General features: G+C 41.8%; 1 protein-coding gene across 1 annotated transcript; it reads right to left on the reverse strand.

Moving 5' to 3' along the window:
- Nucleotides 1-1,195: 1,195 nt before the first annotated feature.
- On the reverse strand, nt 1,196-9,963 carry exd1 (exonuclease 3'-5' domain containing 1). Its single transcript, XM_014210928.3, has 11 exons — nt 9,662-9,963; nt 4,592-4,660; nt 4,439-4,469; nt 4,171-4,265; nt 3,982-4,049; nt 3,691-3,777; nt 3,467-3,571; nt 3,296-3,376; nt 2,847-2,990; nt 2,485-2,676; nt 1,196-2,244 (listed from the first exon to the last, which is right to left on the reverse strand). The coding sequence occupies exons 1-11, from the start codon at nt 9,783-9,785 to the stop codon at nt 1,528-1,530; spliced, it is 1,713 nt and encodes a 570-aa protein (XP_014066403.3). The 5' UTR covers nt 9,786-9,963; the 3' UTR covers nt 1,196-1,527.
- Between the last annotated feature and the right edge of the window lie 6,268 nt (nt 9,964-16,231).

Consider the following 16,231-nt stretch of genomic DNA (forward strand, 5'->3'; position numbering starts at 1 on the left):
CTATTTAAAAAAAGTAAATGGAGAACAAGCTATGAAGGAAAAATACTGCCGCTTTGGTGCAGGTACAGCCAAGTAGCGCAAAACTATTGCGAGTCAGAACTATACGATATATCGTCAAAAATAATATCCCAATATGTAACTGTATCAATACGCCCGCCATTCACTATCGATCCAGTCCCTAGCAGAAGCTGAGGAGCCAGTTGCTAAGAGAGATGGGTCTTTGTGCTCTGCTCCCTCCTAATTAATTAAGACTACTTTATCTGTTTCATGCCTTCAATGAGGGTACCTGGCATGAGCCCAAGCTGCTATACGTAGATAACCATGGCAATAAGACGTGATTAATGTGGGCCCCATTTGTACCGCGCGCCCTGCTGCGGTTTAAACACATTGTTTTTGTCTTAATATCCTGTTGATCCCAAACTGCACCTTTGAAAATTAATTCAAAGTGGCTCTGTGGAACACGTGTGTAATATCTGCATTGCAGGATCCTAATTCAGGAAGCCCGTAGATTAATAAGACATGGCTTTGTTTTCCTGTGTAAAACATGGCAGGTGTTGGGTACTTATGATCATCAGCATCTGAACTTCTTGAGTGATTAGTGCTGCAGACAGGCAATATCAATTTCATGTCAACATCCTGCATTCATGCTGTGCCAGCTCTAATGGTTTTGCAGTCATCTGTAATCAAAGCAACCTTCCAGAAACAATGTTTTTCTTTCATTAACAGCATATCCATCAATGCTTTCCTGCGTTCCACCTCAATTAACAGCAACCATGAAGCCAAATGTAGTAAATTGATCATCCTAAGCTATATTGGGTACTTTGTTCTGTGTTAACGGTTGTTTTACACAACTGACTATTGGACTTTGAGAAGAAACATTGAAATTAATGAATCATAAAAGGTTTTTCATGTCCACAATATTTGGACTTGATGTGCTTCATTTGGCTGAACTATAATTCTGCTGGTGCTGCACAGATCATCATCCAGGTGTGGGCTGGTATGAATTGATACACTATGTTCTGTATTGTTGCCAAAGGAATGAGTTGGACATGATCAGGCTGTAGCCTGGCAGAATATTCCCTGTACGCCGAGGACCTCATTACCAAGTGAAATGACTGCACTTAACACAGATTCAGAATGTACCATTACTCACGCATATCAGGCCAGAAAGAGAGAAAGACAGAATCACAACAAATCATAGTATTGAACTGGTGTTAATTTAACTTTGTATAGGAACAAGTGCTGAACAGCAATTTAAGTAGATTTAAAAATAGAACCTTAAATAAACAAATGTATAGGTTAACAGGTTAACCAGATACCATGGACACAATTTTCTAAATATCACTCATCCAATTATGATTTGATATTGTACATTTGAAATAGAAAAGCAGTTAACTAAAACAATATAGTTTCACCCCCAAACATTGGTGCAATTTGTATTGCAAACAGAATTGACAATTTACCGCCACCTAGTGGTCTTTGTAGAATAGAAATGTACAAAAGTAATTTTGAACCAACCAATCCCAATCATAGGTGGTTCTTTCTAAATGAACTGAAGGAGAGACTGAGAGGAGAGGTGAGACCTTGGGGTTTCTGGATGAGGCCTCTCCCTGCACCAGGGATGTTTTCAGATGGCTGTACTGGGCTGGGTCTTGGGCCTGGGGGGACAGGCACCTCTACCCTCCCCACTGGGGCCTGGGTCTTCAGGGCTCCGGGGCTCTCCTTGGGGACCTGGGCTGCTGGTATAAAGAGAGCCAGGCCTCTTCCCAGGGAGGGGAACACAGGGAGGATGGGTGGCGTTGGGTCTTTCAACAGGGACCTCCCTCTGCCTGCCATTGTGTCCATCACTATCTCCAAGAGTCCTGGCGCTCCTGATGGAGCCACTGGGCTGACGACTCCAGACGGCTGTTTCCTGTAGCTCTGCTGGGCCTCTTGTGTCAGGGCACTGGTCATAGCATGGAGGTCAGAGGCCCCCAGGGTATTGCTGGGACGGGGTGTCTCTGCTGGGCCCTGCCCTGGTGCTGGGACTACAGGCGCCACTGCTGAAGGGACAGGAGGGTCTGGTTGTCTTTGGGTGGCTGTGTCCTGGCCCTGCCCATTCTGTGATGAGGGTAGTGGTCTGGGGTTGGAGCGCTCCAGCAGGCCCTGCTCAGTGACAGGGTAGCGGTCGACGGCCCACTTCTGGCGCTTCTGACGCGTGTGCTCCAACTCCCGCAGCTCCCTGGGCAACTCCAGAACACTGCTCTGTACACACACACACACACACACCTGCCCATGAGCTTCTATATCATCTCAACACAACACAGAGACATTTATATCTTAGATAATTACTCCCATGAAGATCTATTCATTTTTATGTCACTAAATATTCTCTCAACATTGTCAAACGTACAGTAATGAGTAAGTGGCTCTGGATGTTTGAGGATGTAAATACTTTATCTGGGTGGTTGTGTTGGGTCGTGTGTGTGAAGCTCAGTGGCTCACCGAGCCGATGTTCTGCATGTGGACAGGTTCCTCTCGGCTGCCGCTGAGGTAGGAGTCCACCAGGCCTGTGTAGTCAGCCATGAGGGCATCCAGCAGCACCAGTCTCAGAGGCTGCAGGTGGATCACCGACAGGGCCATGACCTTCAGCAGGGACAAAGGGCAGGGACGCACGTACCACACCTCTTTGTCCTCCTACAGGTTTAGTACAGACACACCGATACAGGTTTAGTACAGACACACCTAAACCTTTAACACACACAAATACAAGTCTTCCAACAGCTCTCTGTTCCACTGAGACAAAGACACACACAAACACCACATCCATAATGCTGTGCTATGTCCCCTCCTTTAGGGTTCTGTACCTTGGTGAGCAGAGACTTGATGTTGAGTGAGGAGAGTTGTGACGAGGACATCTTCAAATGTAGGCTCACCACCTTCGGTAGGGTACTGACCCTGTCTGGCAGGAAGCCACCGGTCTCTGTGTAGAAGCACAGGATATCTGCCACCTATGGAGAAATAACATGACTACATTGTTGTGATAAGGCAGGTAGAACAACACCTGGTATGATGCCTACAGGTAAGTAAGAAATCATTCATAGAACAACATTTGGGCTGCACACTCACATTTTAGTCATTTAGCAGACGCTCTTATCCAGAGCAACTTACAGTAGAGAACGCATACATTTCATAAAATTTTCCCCCCCGTACTGGTCCCCCGTGGGAATCGAACCCACAACCCTGGCGTTGCAAACACGTTGCAAACACCATGCTCTACCAACTGAGCCACACCCTCCCCTCTACAGTATAGTACCTGCGTGTCAAAGACGTTGGTGAGATTTACTCCAAACTGAGCCATCAGACATCCGGCGAGGCTCCGGCAGTCATGAGTGACCTGAACAACATAAATATATACAGACAGAAATTGCATGAGGTGGAAGTGAAATTAGATAATATGTCAAACTCTCCCATCTAAATTACTCACCTTTAATATGTGGTTATTTTCCAGGATCATGGACAGGCCGTTCTTGAAGGCCCGGGCTCCAAGCAACAGGATGTCAAAGAGGTACACCTTGTTCTTAGTGGCAATCTACAAAGAAGATTGGAAATTTGAACAACTGAACCATGTCCAACGATGAAAAGTAATAGATTGTGTGAAATAGAACAGGCATGTGTAAAAGCCTAGGAAGGATCTGTCTGTTTCCTCACCTGCAGCCAACAGAGTCTCTCGTGCTGGAACGTCCCGACCCCATCAGCTCCTATCCCGATCACCTGCTGCTTCCGGATGTGCATCATCTAGGTGGAGAGCGTGACCAAGCAAGGTGCTAGAGTTCAATCCGTACACCCACAGGACAGGACACAGAACTCCTTAGGCTCACACTAGATTCATTTTCCTCAGAAATGTCATCCACGTCTGTATGCCAATAGGCTATGTAACGTGAAGCTTACACCCAGGGGCTAGGTGATATGAAACAGTGATTGTGAGGGTTAGGTACTCACAGCAGGACCAAACTTCTCATGGAACTCATCAATGACCACAAAGTTGACATGGCTCTCATCATCGTCATCTGAGGATGGCGGATATCTATTTGTAGTACTACATAGATCATATAAACCAACTAATGAAAAAAGCTAATGATGCAAATCTATGGCTTCTATTAGCTAAACGGGTACAATATAATATTTAACCTGAGGTCAACTCCCTCAGTATGAGACTCTTCCTGTAAGGCTGGAACTCTGCCACTGTCAGGTGACCTTCAGGTCTGTGGTCACTGGTGTTGTCTCTGAGCCACAGAGCAGACAGTCTTTTGGTATTATGGCATGCAATACTAATGACACATTCATTTATCCGTGAGCAAAGTCAACTATTGTAAAATATGGCAGATGCATACAAAGAATGATTCCATGGTTAGATAATCTTTCATCCATTCACTAATGATGTAAATATCCGACATACCGGTCAGTCTTTGTTACATTTGGGAATTCCACTGAAAGATAGAAGGGTAACTAATAGTTATACATAGCAGAAGACCAGAGACGATTAGATTCAACTTGTAAAGCTAGCTAGTAATAATGACAGAAATAAAAGTGCACGATTCAGGCTACATACCATTCAGAATTTCATGTCCAAAGAATAGTTTCACTCCAGGGAATTTCCTTCCATTCTTGACATCCACAACTGAAAAAGATTAAACCCATACATTGCAGACTACTAGCTTCATGCAACAGTCAAATACAAGCTAGCTACACTACTGTTCAGAAGTTGAGTCACTTAAACATTTTCCCCCCAAAAAATTGTCTGTTAAAATAACATCAAATTGATCAGAAATACAGTGTAGACATTGTTAATGTTGTAAATGACCATTGCAGCTGGAAATGGATGAATTTTAATGGAATATCTACATACAGTTTAAGTCGGAAGTTTAAATACACTTTTTTCACAGTTGGAGTCATTAAAACTCGTTTTTCAACCACTCCACAAATTTCTTGTTAACAAACTATAGTTTTGGCAAGTCGGTTAGGACATCTACTTTGTGCATGACACAAGTCATTTTTCCAACAATTGTTTACAGACAGATTTATTTCACTGTATCATAATTCCAGTGGGTCAGAAGTTTACATATGTTAAGTTGACTGTGCCTTTAAACAGCTTGGAAAATTCCAGAAAATTATGTCATGGCTTTAGAAGCTTCTAATAGGCTAATTGACATCATTTGAGTCAATTGGAGGTGTACCTGTGGATGCATTTCAAGGCCTACCTTCAAACTCAGTGCCTCTGCTTAACATCATTGGAAAATCAAATCAGCCAAGAACTCAGAAAAAAAAATTGGAGACCTCCACAAGTCTGGTTCATCCTTGGGAGGAATTTCCAAACGCCTGAAGGTACCACGTTCATATATACGAACAATAGTACACAAGTATAAACACCATGGGACCACGCAGCCATTATACCGCTCAGGAAGGAGACGCGTTCTGTCTCCAAGAGATGCATGTACTGTGGTGCGAAATGTGCAAATCAATCCCAGAACAGCAAAGGACCCTGTGAAGATGCTGGAGGAAACAGGTACAACAGTATCTATATCCACAGTAAAACGAGTCCTATATCGAAATAACCTGAAAGGCCGCTCCGCAAGGAAGAAGCCACTGCTCCAAAACCACCATAAAAAAGCCAGACTACGGTTTGCAACTGCAAATGGGGACAAAGATTGCACTTTTGGAGAAATGTCCTCTGGTCTGATGAAACAAAAATAGAACTGTTTGGCCATAATGACCATCGTTATGTTTGGAGGAAAAAGGGAGAGGCTTGCAAGCCGAAGAACACCATCCCAACCGTGAAGCACGGGGTGGCAGCATCATGTTGTGGGGGTGCTTTGCTGCAGGAGGGACTGGTGCACTTCACAAAATAGATAGCATCATGAGGTAGGAAAATTATGTGGATATATTGAAGCAACATCTCAAAACATCAGTCAGGAAGTTAAAGCTTGGTCGCAAATGGGTCTTCCAAATTGGACAATGACCCCAAGCATAATTCCAAAGTTGTGGCAAAATGGGTTAAAGACAACATAGTCAAGGTGTTGGAGTGGCCATCAAAGCCCTGACCTCAATCCTATAGAAATTGTGGGCAGAACTGAAAAAGCGTGTGCGAGCAAGGAGGCCTACAAACCTGACTCAGTTACACCAGCTCTGTCAGGAGGAATGGGTCAAAATTCACCCAACTTATTGTGGGAAGCTTGTGGAAGGCTACCCGAAACATTTGACCCAAGTTAAACAATTTAAAGGCAATGCTACCAAATACTAATTGAGTGTATGTAAACTTCTGACCCACTGGGAATGTGATGAAATAAAAGCTGAAATAAATCATTCACTCTATTTCTGACATTTCACATTCTTAAAATAAAGTGGTGATCCTAACTGACCTAAGACAGGGACTTTATACTAGGATTAAATGTCAGGAATTGTGAAAAACTGAGTTTAAATGTATTTGGCTAAGGTGTATGTAAACTTCTGACTTAACTGTAGGCGTAGAGGCCCATTATCAGCAGCCATCACTCCGGTGTTCCAATGGCACGATGTGTTAGCTAATCCAAGTTTATCATCTTAAAAGGCTAATTCATCATTAGAAAACCCTTTTGCAATTATATTAGCACAGCTGTAAACTGTTGTTTTGATTAAAGAAGCAATAAAACTGGCCTTCTTTAGACTAGTTGAGCATCTGGAGAATCAGCATTTGTGGGATCGATTACAGGCTCAAAATGGCCAGAAACAAAGATCTTTCTTCTGAAACTCGTCAGTCTATTCTTGTTCTGAGAAATTAAGGCTATTCCATGTGAGAAATTGCCAAGAAACTGAAGATCCCGTACAACGCTGTGTACTACTCCCTTCACGGAACACAAACTGGCTCTAACCAGAATAGAAAGAGGAGTGGGAGGCCCCGGTGCACAACTGAGCAAGAGGACAAGTACATTAGAGTGTCTAGTTTGAGAAACAGACGCCTCACAAGTCCTCAACTGGCAGCTTAATTAAATGTCCCGTGTGGCTCAGTTGGTAGAGCATGGTGTTTGCAACGCCAGGGTTGTGGGTTTGATTCCCACGGGGGACCAGTATGGATAACTTTTTTAATGAAATAAGAGCGTCTGCTAAATGACTAAAAATGTTTTAAAAAAATGTTAAATAGTACCTGCAAAACACCAATCTCAACGTCAACAGTGAAGAGCGACTCTGGGATGCTGGCCTTCTAGGCAGAGTTGCAAAGAAAAAGCCATCAGACTGGCCAATAGAAAGATTAAGATGAGCAAAAGAACAGACACTGGACAGAAGAACTCTGTCTAGAAGGCCAGCATCCCGGACTCGCCTCTTCACTGTTGACGTTGAGACTGGTGTTTTGCGGGTACTATTTAATGAAGCTGCCAGTTGAGGACTTGTGAGGCATTAAAATTATTTCACAATACTGATGGATCAGCTTCTATAGAGACATTACCATCTATGGCTGCAAATATTAAGGCGGCTTATTCTAATGCCAAAAATGTTTTAAATGCTCTAAAATCACCGATTTGGCACATTATTGCACACATCAGGTTACACATATGCTCCCTCTAATTTTCCATCTCTCTCCCCTCCCAGAGAACCTGAGCCCTAGGACCATGCCTCAGGAATACCTGGCCTGACGATTCCTGTCTGTCCCCGTCCCACCTGATCGTGCTGCTGATCCAGTTTCTGCTGTTCTGCCTGCGGCTATGGAACCCTGATCTGTTCACCGGACGTGCTAACTTGTCCCGGACCTAATGTTTCGACCCTCTCTCCCTCTACCTCACCTGCTGTCTCGACCTCAATGCTTGGCTATGAAAAGCCAACTTACATTTTACTTCTGAGGTGCTGACCTGATGCATCCTCTATAACTCGGTACCGGTACCCCCTGTATATAGCCTCGTTATTGACATCTTATTGTGTCCCCCCCCCCCCCCTTCGTTTATTTACTTAACATTTTCTTAAAACTGCATTGTTAGTTATGGGATTGTAAGTAAGAATTTCACAGTAAGGTCTACACCTGTTGTATTAGGCGCATTTGACAAATAAAATTTGATTTTAACATTTGATTTGAACAAAATTTGATTCGATCGACTGGTTGATCTCCAAGCCATTCCTAGTCTTTCACCAAACATTTATGTAAAAAAAGCCTTGCGTTCCCATTTCGTTTTTATTTGTGTCGCACTGTTGGTGGTAGGCGCACTTGATTCATCAGCCCTAGCGCCAGGTAGGCAGTGTTCCCATTTTATGTATCTGAAGGTAAAACTATGCCTACCCGGCAGGCCCAGAGAGCAAATCAAGTGCACCTATTGGCCTACTGCTGGCTAATTAAATAACTGCAGACACAGTGATCTGACCTTCCTCAAGCCATAGACTGTAAAAAGTAACCTTGAACGCACAGCAAAGTTAATAATGTGAGATTAACACTTTTATAACCATGACTAGTGAGACTCAATAAATACAGCAAAGAGCAGCTGTTTTTATGAGTAAGTTCATGTTGTTATTCAGCACTGTCAACACTTTGTTCAACCGTTTTATAAGCAATAAAAAGCACATTCACCCTACTTCCACTCATGCTACAACCAGCATTGCAATGAAGGTGTATAACAAAGTGTTTCGATAAGCGTTATTATTTGCATCTTGTCTTTTAACATCAAGGAATATTTTACTTTCTCTGGTCATAGGAGTAACATGAATTGGTGCATGAGGCAGAAATAATGCAGTATGACAAGTTTCGCCATCAGCTGGAAGACTGTGTCCCCTTTTCTCAGTGGAGGGAGGGAGAGGAGGGACTATCCATCCCTCCCATTAGATGCAGGAAGTCAGTCCAGTAAAAAAAAAACTAATATATTATATATAATTATGCTCACTCAGCCATGTCTTGCAAGTAATACAACAAATTATATATTACCAGTGTGATCATATACCTAACATTTTGAAAAAGGTCTGAAAAGAACAACATTGGGCAATTACGGCATAGCCAATATGCAGTGATAATGTATTGGACCTATAACCTACTTTCTACAGAACCGTTTTTAATTACTTAATGTTGGATAGGCTTACGTTTTTTTAAGTCGTGTAAAAAAAAATATTCTGAGCAGTGGATCTCGTTTTGCATTTTGACTCAGAAAATGATCAACTCCAAAAAGGTTGGTGACCACTGCTCTATAACCACTGTTATTATTACTTGACCCTGCTGGTCATCTATGAACGTGTGAACATCTTGAAGAACGGCCTGGTTCTCCACCAGGCACAGCCAGAAGAGGACTGGTCACCCTTCAGAGCCTGGTCCCTCTAGGTTCATGCCTTTCTAGGGAGTTTTTCCTAGCCACTGTGCTTCTACATCTTTGGGATTTTAGGCTGGGTTCTGTATAAGCACTTTGTGACATCTGCTGATGTAAAAATGGCTTTATAAATACATTATTTGGAGATGCTTTTGGGAAACCGGGTCCAGGTCAGTAACTAGCACATGCGCACATCTTTCTGGAAAAAACCCGCCTCTGCTGGCTAACAAACGTTAGCTACCATAGCAAACTAGCTGAGCTGATTGTGATCAGATACCGTGGAGATTCTTAGCAAAAAAATATGACCATGTGAAACTGAAAAATAGTTAAATCAAGATAATGTACGTCAGTGCATTCATTTTATATCTTACCGTCCTCTAAAATCACTGTTTTATTGGCGTTTATCCGCTGAACAATTCCAAGGAAAGTCGCAGTCTTGAGGGTCAATTTGATACGCTTTCTCTTGAAGCTATCCATGAATTGAAAGTCGTCCATGGTTATCTTTCTAGACAACAATTGCTATGTTTGTTGTTCAATGTATCAAGCAAAGTTAAAGCTAATGTCAGCGAATCAATCCCTGTCGATACTTTTTTTTTTTACCAACATGTGCCTTAACCAAAGCAGGTGCGAGGAATCAACAACGTGAATGTGATTGATTGACGGCCAGGGGTGGAGCGTGTGAGGGGTCAGGCCATACGGTCACATAAAGATAGGTAGAGATCGCAACATTGTACATGTCCTATGTGGAGTCTGCGAGAGCAGATGTAGTTACCACAGCCACAAAGTTATAAACCCCGCCTATTTTTATTTTATTTAACTAGGCAAGTCAGTTAAGAACAAATTGTTATTTTACAATGACGGCCTACCTGTATTTTTACAATGCATTTTCTTAATATATGATTTAAACCTAACCTTAGCCACACGGCTAACCTTATGCCTAACCTTAAATTAAGACCAAAAAGCGATTTTTTTTCTTCATTTTATAACCATAACGTCACATTACGATATAGCCAATTTTTAATTTGTGGCTGTGGTAACAAGTGGAAACCATTCTGAAGTAGTCCATTTTCTTCCAAACTGCCACCTATAGTGTGTTGTTTGAACAGGTATGATGCCAAGGCTGGCGATGGAATTATGTGATCCTTCCTTAACCCATAGGAAGTCCCAACTAGTTGACTACTTAAAAATGGTGAAGACCTCAATGGAGTTGTTCATGCTAAAACAGGCTTTTGGGCCCTAGAGTGCTCTATCTCTGTCGTCAGGCATCATCAGGAAACCTTCTTCTTTGGTTTAATCGGGGCCACAAACAAACAATTAAGGTGCATGCCATCACCTATTGTGTCAGCTCAACCTTGCAGGATGCTTGACAATAAATACTCCTTTCAATATTGATTGTTGTCAATAACCATGCTCCCATCCACAGTTTTTATGTGAGTAAAGTCATATCGTATGTAAAAATATAAAAAATCACCACAGCTGTGATGGAAACAGGAAGTTTCGGTGTAATTTTATAAATGCTGACAGATAATTTGTTTGTTCGACATGTTGGGATCTTTTAGTGTAGGAAGTGGTGGAAAAAGTACTCAATTGTCAGACTTGAGTAAAAGTAAAGATACCTTCATAGAAAATGGCTTAAGTAAAATTGAAAGTCACCCAGTAAAATACTACTTGAGTAAAAGTATAGCATGATTTTGGTTTTAAATACACTTAAGTATCAAAAGTAAATGGATTTTCTAAAATATACTTAAGTATCAAAAGTAAAGTATAAATAATTTCAAATATATTAAGCAAATATATTAAGCAAACCAGACTGCAAAATTTGTTATTCTTTATTGACAGATAGCCAGAGGCACACTCCAGCACATAATTTACAAACTAAGGAATTTGTGTTTAGTGAATCCGCCAAATCAGAGGCAGTAGGGATGACCAGGGATGTTCTCTTGATAAGTGCGTGAATTGGACATTTTTTCTTTAAAAATTCAAGGAATACTTTTGGGTTTCAGGGAAAATGTATGAAGTAAAAAATAACGTTTTTTTTTTTTTTTGAACTGCCAATCATATACAATAGCACAACTGTTCTGTATGTAGTCTTCAATGGTGTAGTCTTCCAAATCAAATAAAATGTTATTGGTCACATACACATGTTTTGCAGATGTTATTGCAGGTGTAGCTAAATGCTTGTGTTTCTAGCTCCAACAGTGCAGTAATATCTAACAAGTAATAGCTAATAATTTCACAACAATACACACAAATCTAAGTAAGGAATGGAATTAAGAATATATAAATATATGGACGAGCAATGTCAGAGCGGCATAGAGTAAGATACAGGAGAATAGAATACAGCATATACATATGAGATGAATAATGCAATTCAATGGCATTCAATGACGTGCTGAGAAGTAACTGTCCCGGTCAGTGCTGCTGCTTTGGGGCAAATGTCCACATCACCAACAAACTATCATGGTCCAAGCACACCAAGACAGTTGTGAAGAGGGCATGATAAAACCTATTCCCCCTCAGGAGACTGAAAAGATTTGCCATGGGTCCTCAGATCCTCAAAAGGTTCTATAGCTGCACCATTGAGAGCATCTTAACTGGTTGCATCACTACCTGTTATGGCAACTGCTCGGCCTCCAACCGCAAGGCACTACAGAGGGTAGTGTGAACGGCCCAGCACATCACTGGGGCCAAGCTTCCTGCCATCCAGGACCTCTATAGCAGGCGGTGTCAGAGGAAGGCCCTAAAAATTGTCTAAGACTCCAGTCACCCACTGTTCTCTCTGCTATCGCATGGCAAGCAGTACCGGAGCACCAAGTCAAGGTCCAAGAGGCTTCTTAACAGCTTCTACCCCCAAGCCATAAGACTCCTGAACACCTAATCAAATGGCTACCCAGACTATTTGCATTGCCCCCCCCCCCCCCCTCCTCTTTTACAGCGCTGCTACTCTCTGTTGTTATCATCTATGCATAGTCACTTTAATAACTCTACCTACATGTACATAATACCTCAACTAACCGGTGACCCCGCACATTGACTCTATACCGGTACCCCCCCGTACAGTATATAGTCTCGCTATTGTTATTTTACTGCTGTTCTTTAATTACTTGTTACTTTTATTTCTTATTCTTATCAGTATTTGTTTTTAAACTGCATTGTTGCTTAGGGGCTCGTAAGTAAGCATTTCACTGTAAGGTCTGTTGTATTCGGCACATGTGACTAATAAAATTTGATTTGAACCTTATAGTTCCAAGCTCTCGACATATCATAATAACCAAATATAGCCTATTAATAGCTGCATATAGAGAGAAAGCATGCCAACCTATAGGCCCTGCACAATGACGGATTTAGGTATAGGTGACATGGGCAGCCGCCCAGGGCGGCATCTTGCCAGGGGCGGCACGGGGCACCCACACAAGAAAATGTGGAATGGTGACACTTGCGCGATCAGGTTATCTATCGCTCATTTGCACGTCACGTCAAGGATATCATGTCACCGTGTGGGACTGTGGGTCAATTAACCTTGTCGGAGTGGGTGCCCTGATTCTAGTTTGTGAGCTAGGCAGGCTACTGCCTGGGAAGGTGTCCCACTCAGAAGTACGAGATGGGGAGGGGGGCGGGGGTAGGTTGACCTCAGGTCTTCCCACTGGAAGCCTGAGGAAGGGGGAGCGGGGGAATCTATCAAATAGCGCACCTCTAACTTTGAACACCGATCTTTGACTTCGGCGATGTCATTTACAAAATAGCCTCCAACACTCTACTCAGCAAATTGGATGCAGTCTTTCACAGTGCCATCCGTTTTGTCACCAAAGCCCCATATACTGTACCCACCACTGCGACCTGTATTCTCTCGTTGGCTGGCCCTCGCTTCATATTTGTCGCCAAACCCACTGGCTCCAGGTCATCTATAAGTCTTTGCTAGGTAAAACCCTGCCTTCTCAGCTCACCATAGCAGCACCCACCCGTAGCATGCGCTCCAGCAGGTATATTTCACTGGTCACCCCCAAAGCCCATTCCTCCTTTGGCCGCCTTTCCTTCCAGTTCTCTGCTGCCAATGACTGGGACGAATTGCAAAAATCACTGAAGCTGGAGACTCATATCTCCCTCACTAACTTTAAGCACCAGCTGTCAGAGCAGCTCACAGATCACTGCACCTGTACATAGCCCATCTGTAAATAGCCCATCCAACTACCTCATCCCCATACTGTTATTTTTTGTTTGTTGCTCCTTTGCACCCCGGTATCTCTACTTGCACATTCATCTTCTGCACATCTATCACTCCAGTGTTTCATTGCTGAATTGTAATTATTTTGCCACTATGGCCTATTTATTGCCTTACCTCCCTAATCTTACCTCATTTGCACACACTGTAGATAGACTTTTTTTCTATTGTGTTATTGACTGTATGTTTGTTTATTCCATGTGTAACTCTGTGTTGTTGTTTGTGTCACACTGCTTTGCTTTATCCTGGCCAGGTCGCAGTTATAAATGAGAACTTGTTCTCAACTAGCCTACCTGGTTAAATGAAAGGTGAAATAAAAAAAATAAAAAATTACACAGAGTGACAATATACCATTTTCTGTCCAACTAGCTTACATAACATTGGATATAATTTCACACAGTTTAATCATGATAATGTGTGTAGCCTGCAGCAAAACGATTACAACCTAACTAGCACATTATTGATTTGGTTAACTTTCATTGAGGTGACATCATAAAGGTTTTCTGTGATTGTATTGACTAGGTCCTGAGCTCAGTAAGGGGAATTTCCAATGCTGTAGGCTAACTTAGAAGATGTCTATATTATGCTGATATTTTGTATCTTTTGTGATATATTGAGTCTTTTGGAGTGTCTTATGCCTAGAATAAGCCAAGGAGGTTATATGGTTCATTTGGTTCCTATTCTGAAAGTTTGATAAATTGTGCATAATGACAGGTATATTTAATTGTGCAATAAACGTATTTAGGGTTTCAGACTCATATACTGTATTTTAATGCAAATTCAGGGGCACTTCTGAGATATTTTGGAACACCTCTGGCACTGGCCAGGATGAGGAGCCATCTCCCTCCTCGGCCACACAGGCCTCTTCAGAATTTATCTCGGAGCCTGGTCGGGCCAGTGAGATTTTTTATTTTTTTTAACGTTGGACCCTGTCAGCCTACAAATAGGACCCATAGTTTTACCTGACCAGCTCATGCGATCAGGAAAACTCCAGGCTCCAGAAAAGACACCACATTTTACCACACCACATTTGAACGTCTGGTGTCACCTCTGGTGTCACAACATGGCATGCACAACTAGAAGACTGTACATTTAGAAGTGAGATTGAACAGTACAGTGTATGCAAAATTGTTGCAGACAGACATACAAGTTCCTCAAAATTTGAGGAACTTCAGTTATTCTTGGGATGGCAGGTAACCTAGTGTTTAGAGTGTTGGGCCAGTAACCAAAAGGTTGCTGGATCGAAACCCTGAGCTGACGAGATAAAAATCTGTCGTTCTGCCCCTGAACAAGGCACTTAACCCACTGTTCTCCGTGAGGCCGTCATTGTAAATAAGAATTTGTTCTGAACTGACTTGCCTAGTTAAATAAAGATGTTTTTTTTTTAATCTAGTAAGAGTTATCTGGTAAGCTTTCACAGCCTTATAAAATGAAATTATATTAATGTCAGGTATTCCTCCTATTTTCCTACATGGATTGAGTCTTGAATAGTATATTGTGGTTGTTCCATTTAATCATTGTTTTCAGAGTAATGGTTTTGTAAGTTTTAGACAGTGGACAGCTGAAAAAAGTGCACTGCGAAATTGTGGTTTGCATAGAGTTGCTTTGGGTTATTTTCATAATGGTTTTTCTATTTCATAAAGCCTTGTCCACAGAAGGAAGTTACTGTGTTGCAACAGTAGTACAGATTCCCTAACAATGTATCACAAACTAAAAAACATGCTCCGGAACTTTGGCGACTAGTAAGTATTTTTTTTAACTCCCGCTTTGGGCTGGATGTGACGATGTTAGGAAAGTATCACATTCTCATGGGTGTTTTGTGTGTTTATTGAATCTTGATCTAGAGAAGACATCAGATGTTGAGAACATGCACTTAGGTTTGATTAAGCTATCTGCTGAGTGCCGATATGTTAAAGATTAATTTTATAGATGGAATGTACTCAGTACTATTTAGAATGTATGACAAACATGCTACCTCAAAGTAAAAATAATAGTGGGTTATTGAACTTTCATACATTTTCCTAGGAAGTTTCTGCTATGTAAATGTTTGTCTGTCCTGGTAAATAATTAAGTGAATGTTGACTTCAACCACATGGGGGCAGTCTTAAGGCATTTTGGGCCTTAGTTCAATCACTCAATTAGATACCGTAGCCCTGTGAGAAAAGTAAACAGTTAATAAAATCCATGGTTAAAAGTCAGAGAGCTTATGGATGAATGATGTTCTGTCATTAACAAATAAGTGATTTCAAGGAAGTGCAAGCAGCAGTGTTAGCAATTTTACTAGATATCAACCCTTAGTCCTTCTTGCCTCAGGCAGAAAGTGAAGTACAGTATTTCCATCCTTATCACTCAGTTAAGGGTAGAAGGGGGAAAGAAGTATCTGAGTGAGGGGAGTAGGACAGGGGAGTGCAGACAGATAACAGGAGTTTATCAGTCTATAACGACACAATACTATGACTAGTGCTTGTGTCAACATCAGGACCTGATGGTGTCATGTTTGACAACTTCTCCACCACCTACTCAATCAATGTCTCCATGAAGATAAAAATAAAGTTATTGGGTAACTATATATTAACACAAGCATAGATCCTAAGTAACCTCTTAGCATTTTTTTTTTTTTTTTTGCTTATCTTTATCAGGGATGCCAATAATTATGAATGGACCTGACTGTATGTATTTAAATGTATAGTTCACCCAAATTACACATTCGTTTCCTTACCCT

Source organism: Salmo salar, chromosome 09 (assembly GCF_965601325.2).
Source record: "Salmo salar chromosome 09, fSalSal1, whole genome shotgun sequence".
NCBI classification, from domain to species: domain Eukaryota; kingdom Metazoa; phylum Chordata; class Actinopteri; order Salmoniformes; family Salmonidae; genus Salmo; species Salmo salar.

Excerpts from the sequence above, each read along its gene's own strand:
- exd1 (XM_014210928.3), bottom strand. The coding sequence starts at position 9,785 with ATGGACGACTTTCAATTCATGGATAGCTTCAAGAGAAAGCGTATCAAA. Across the intron at positions 4,470-4,591 it reads TGGACATGAAATTCTGAATG|TGGAATTCCCAAATGTAACA; the intron begins GTATGTAGCCTG and ends TCTATCTTTCAG. Across the intron at positions 2,677-2,846 it reads TCAAGTCTCTGCTCACCAAG|GAGGACAAAGAGGTGTGGTA; the intron begins GTACAGAACCCT and ends CTAAACCTGTAG.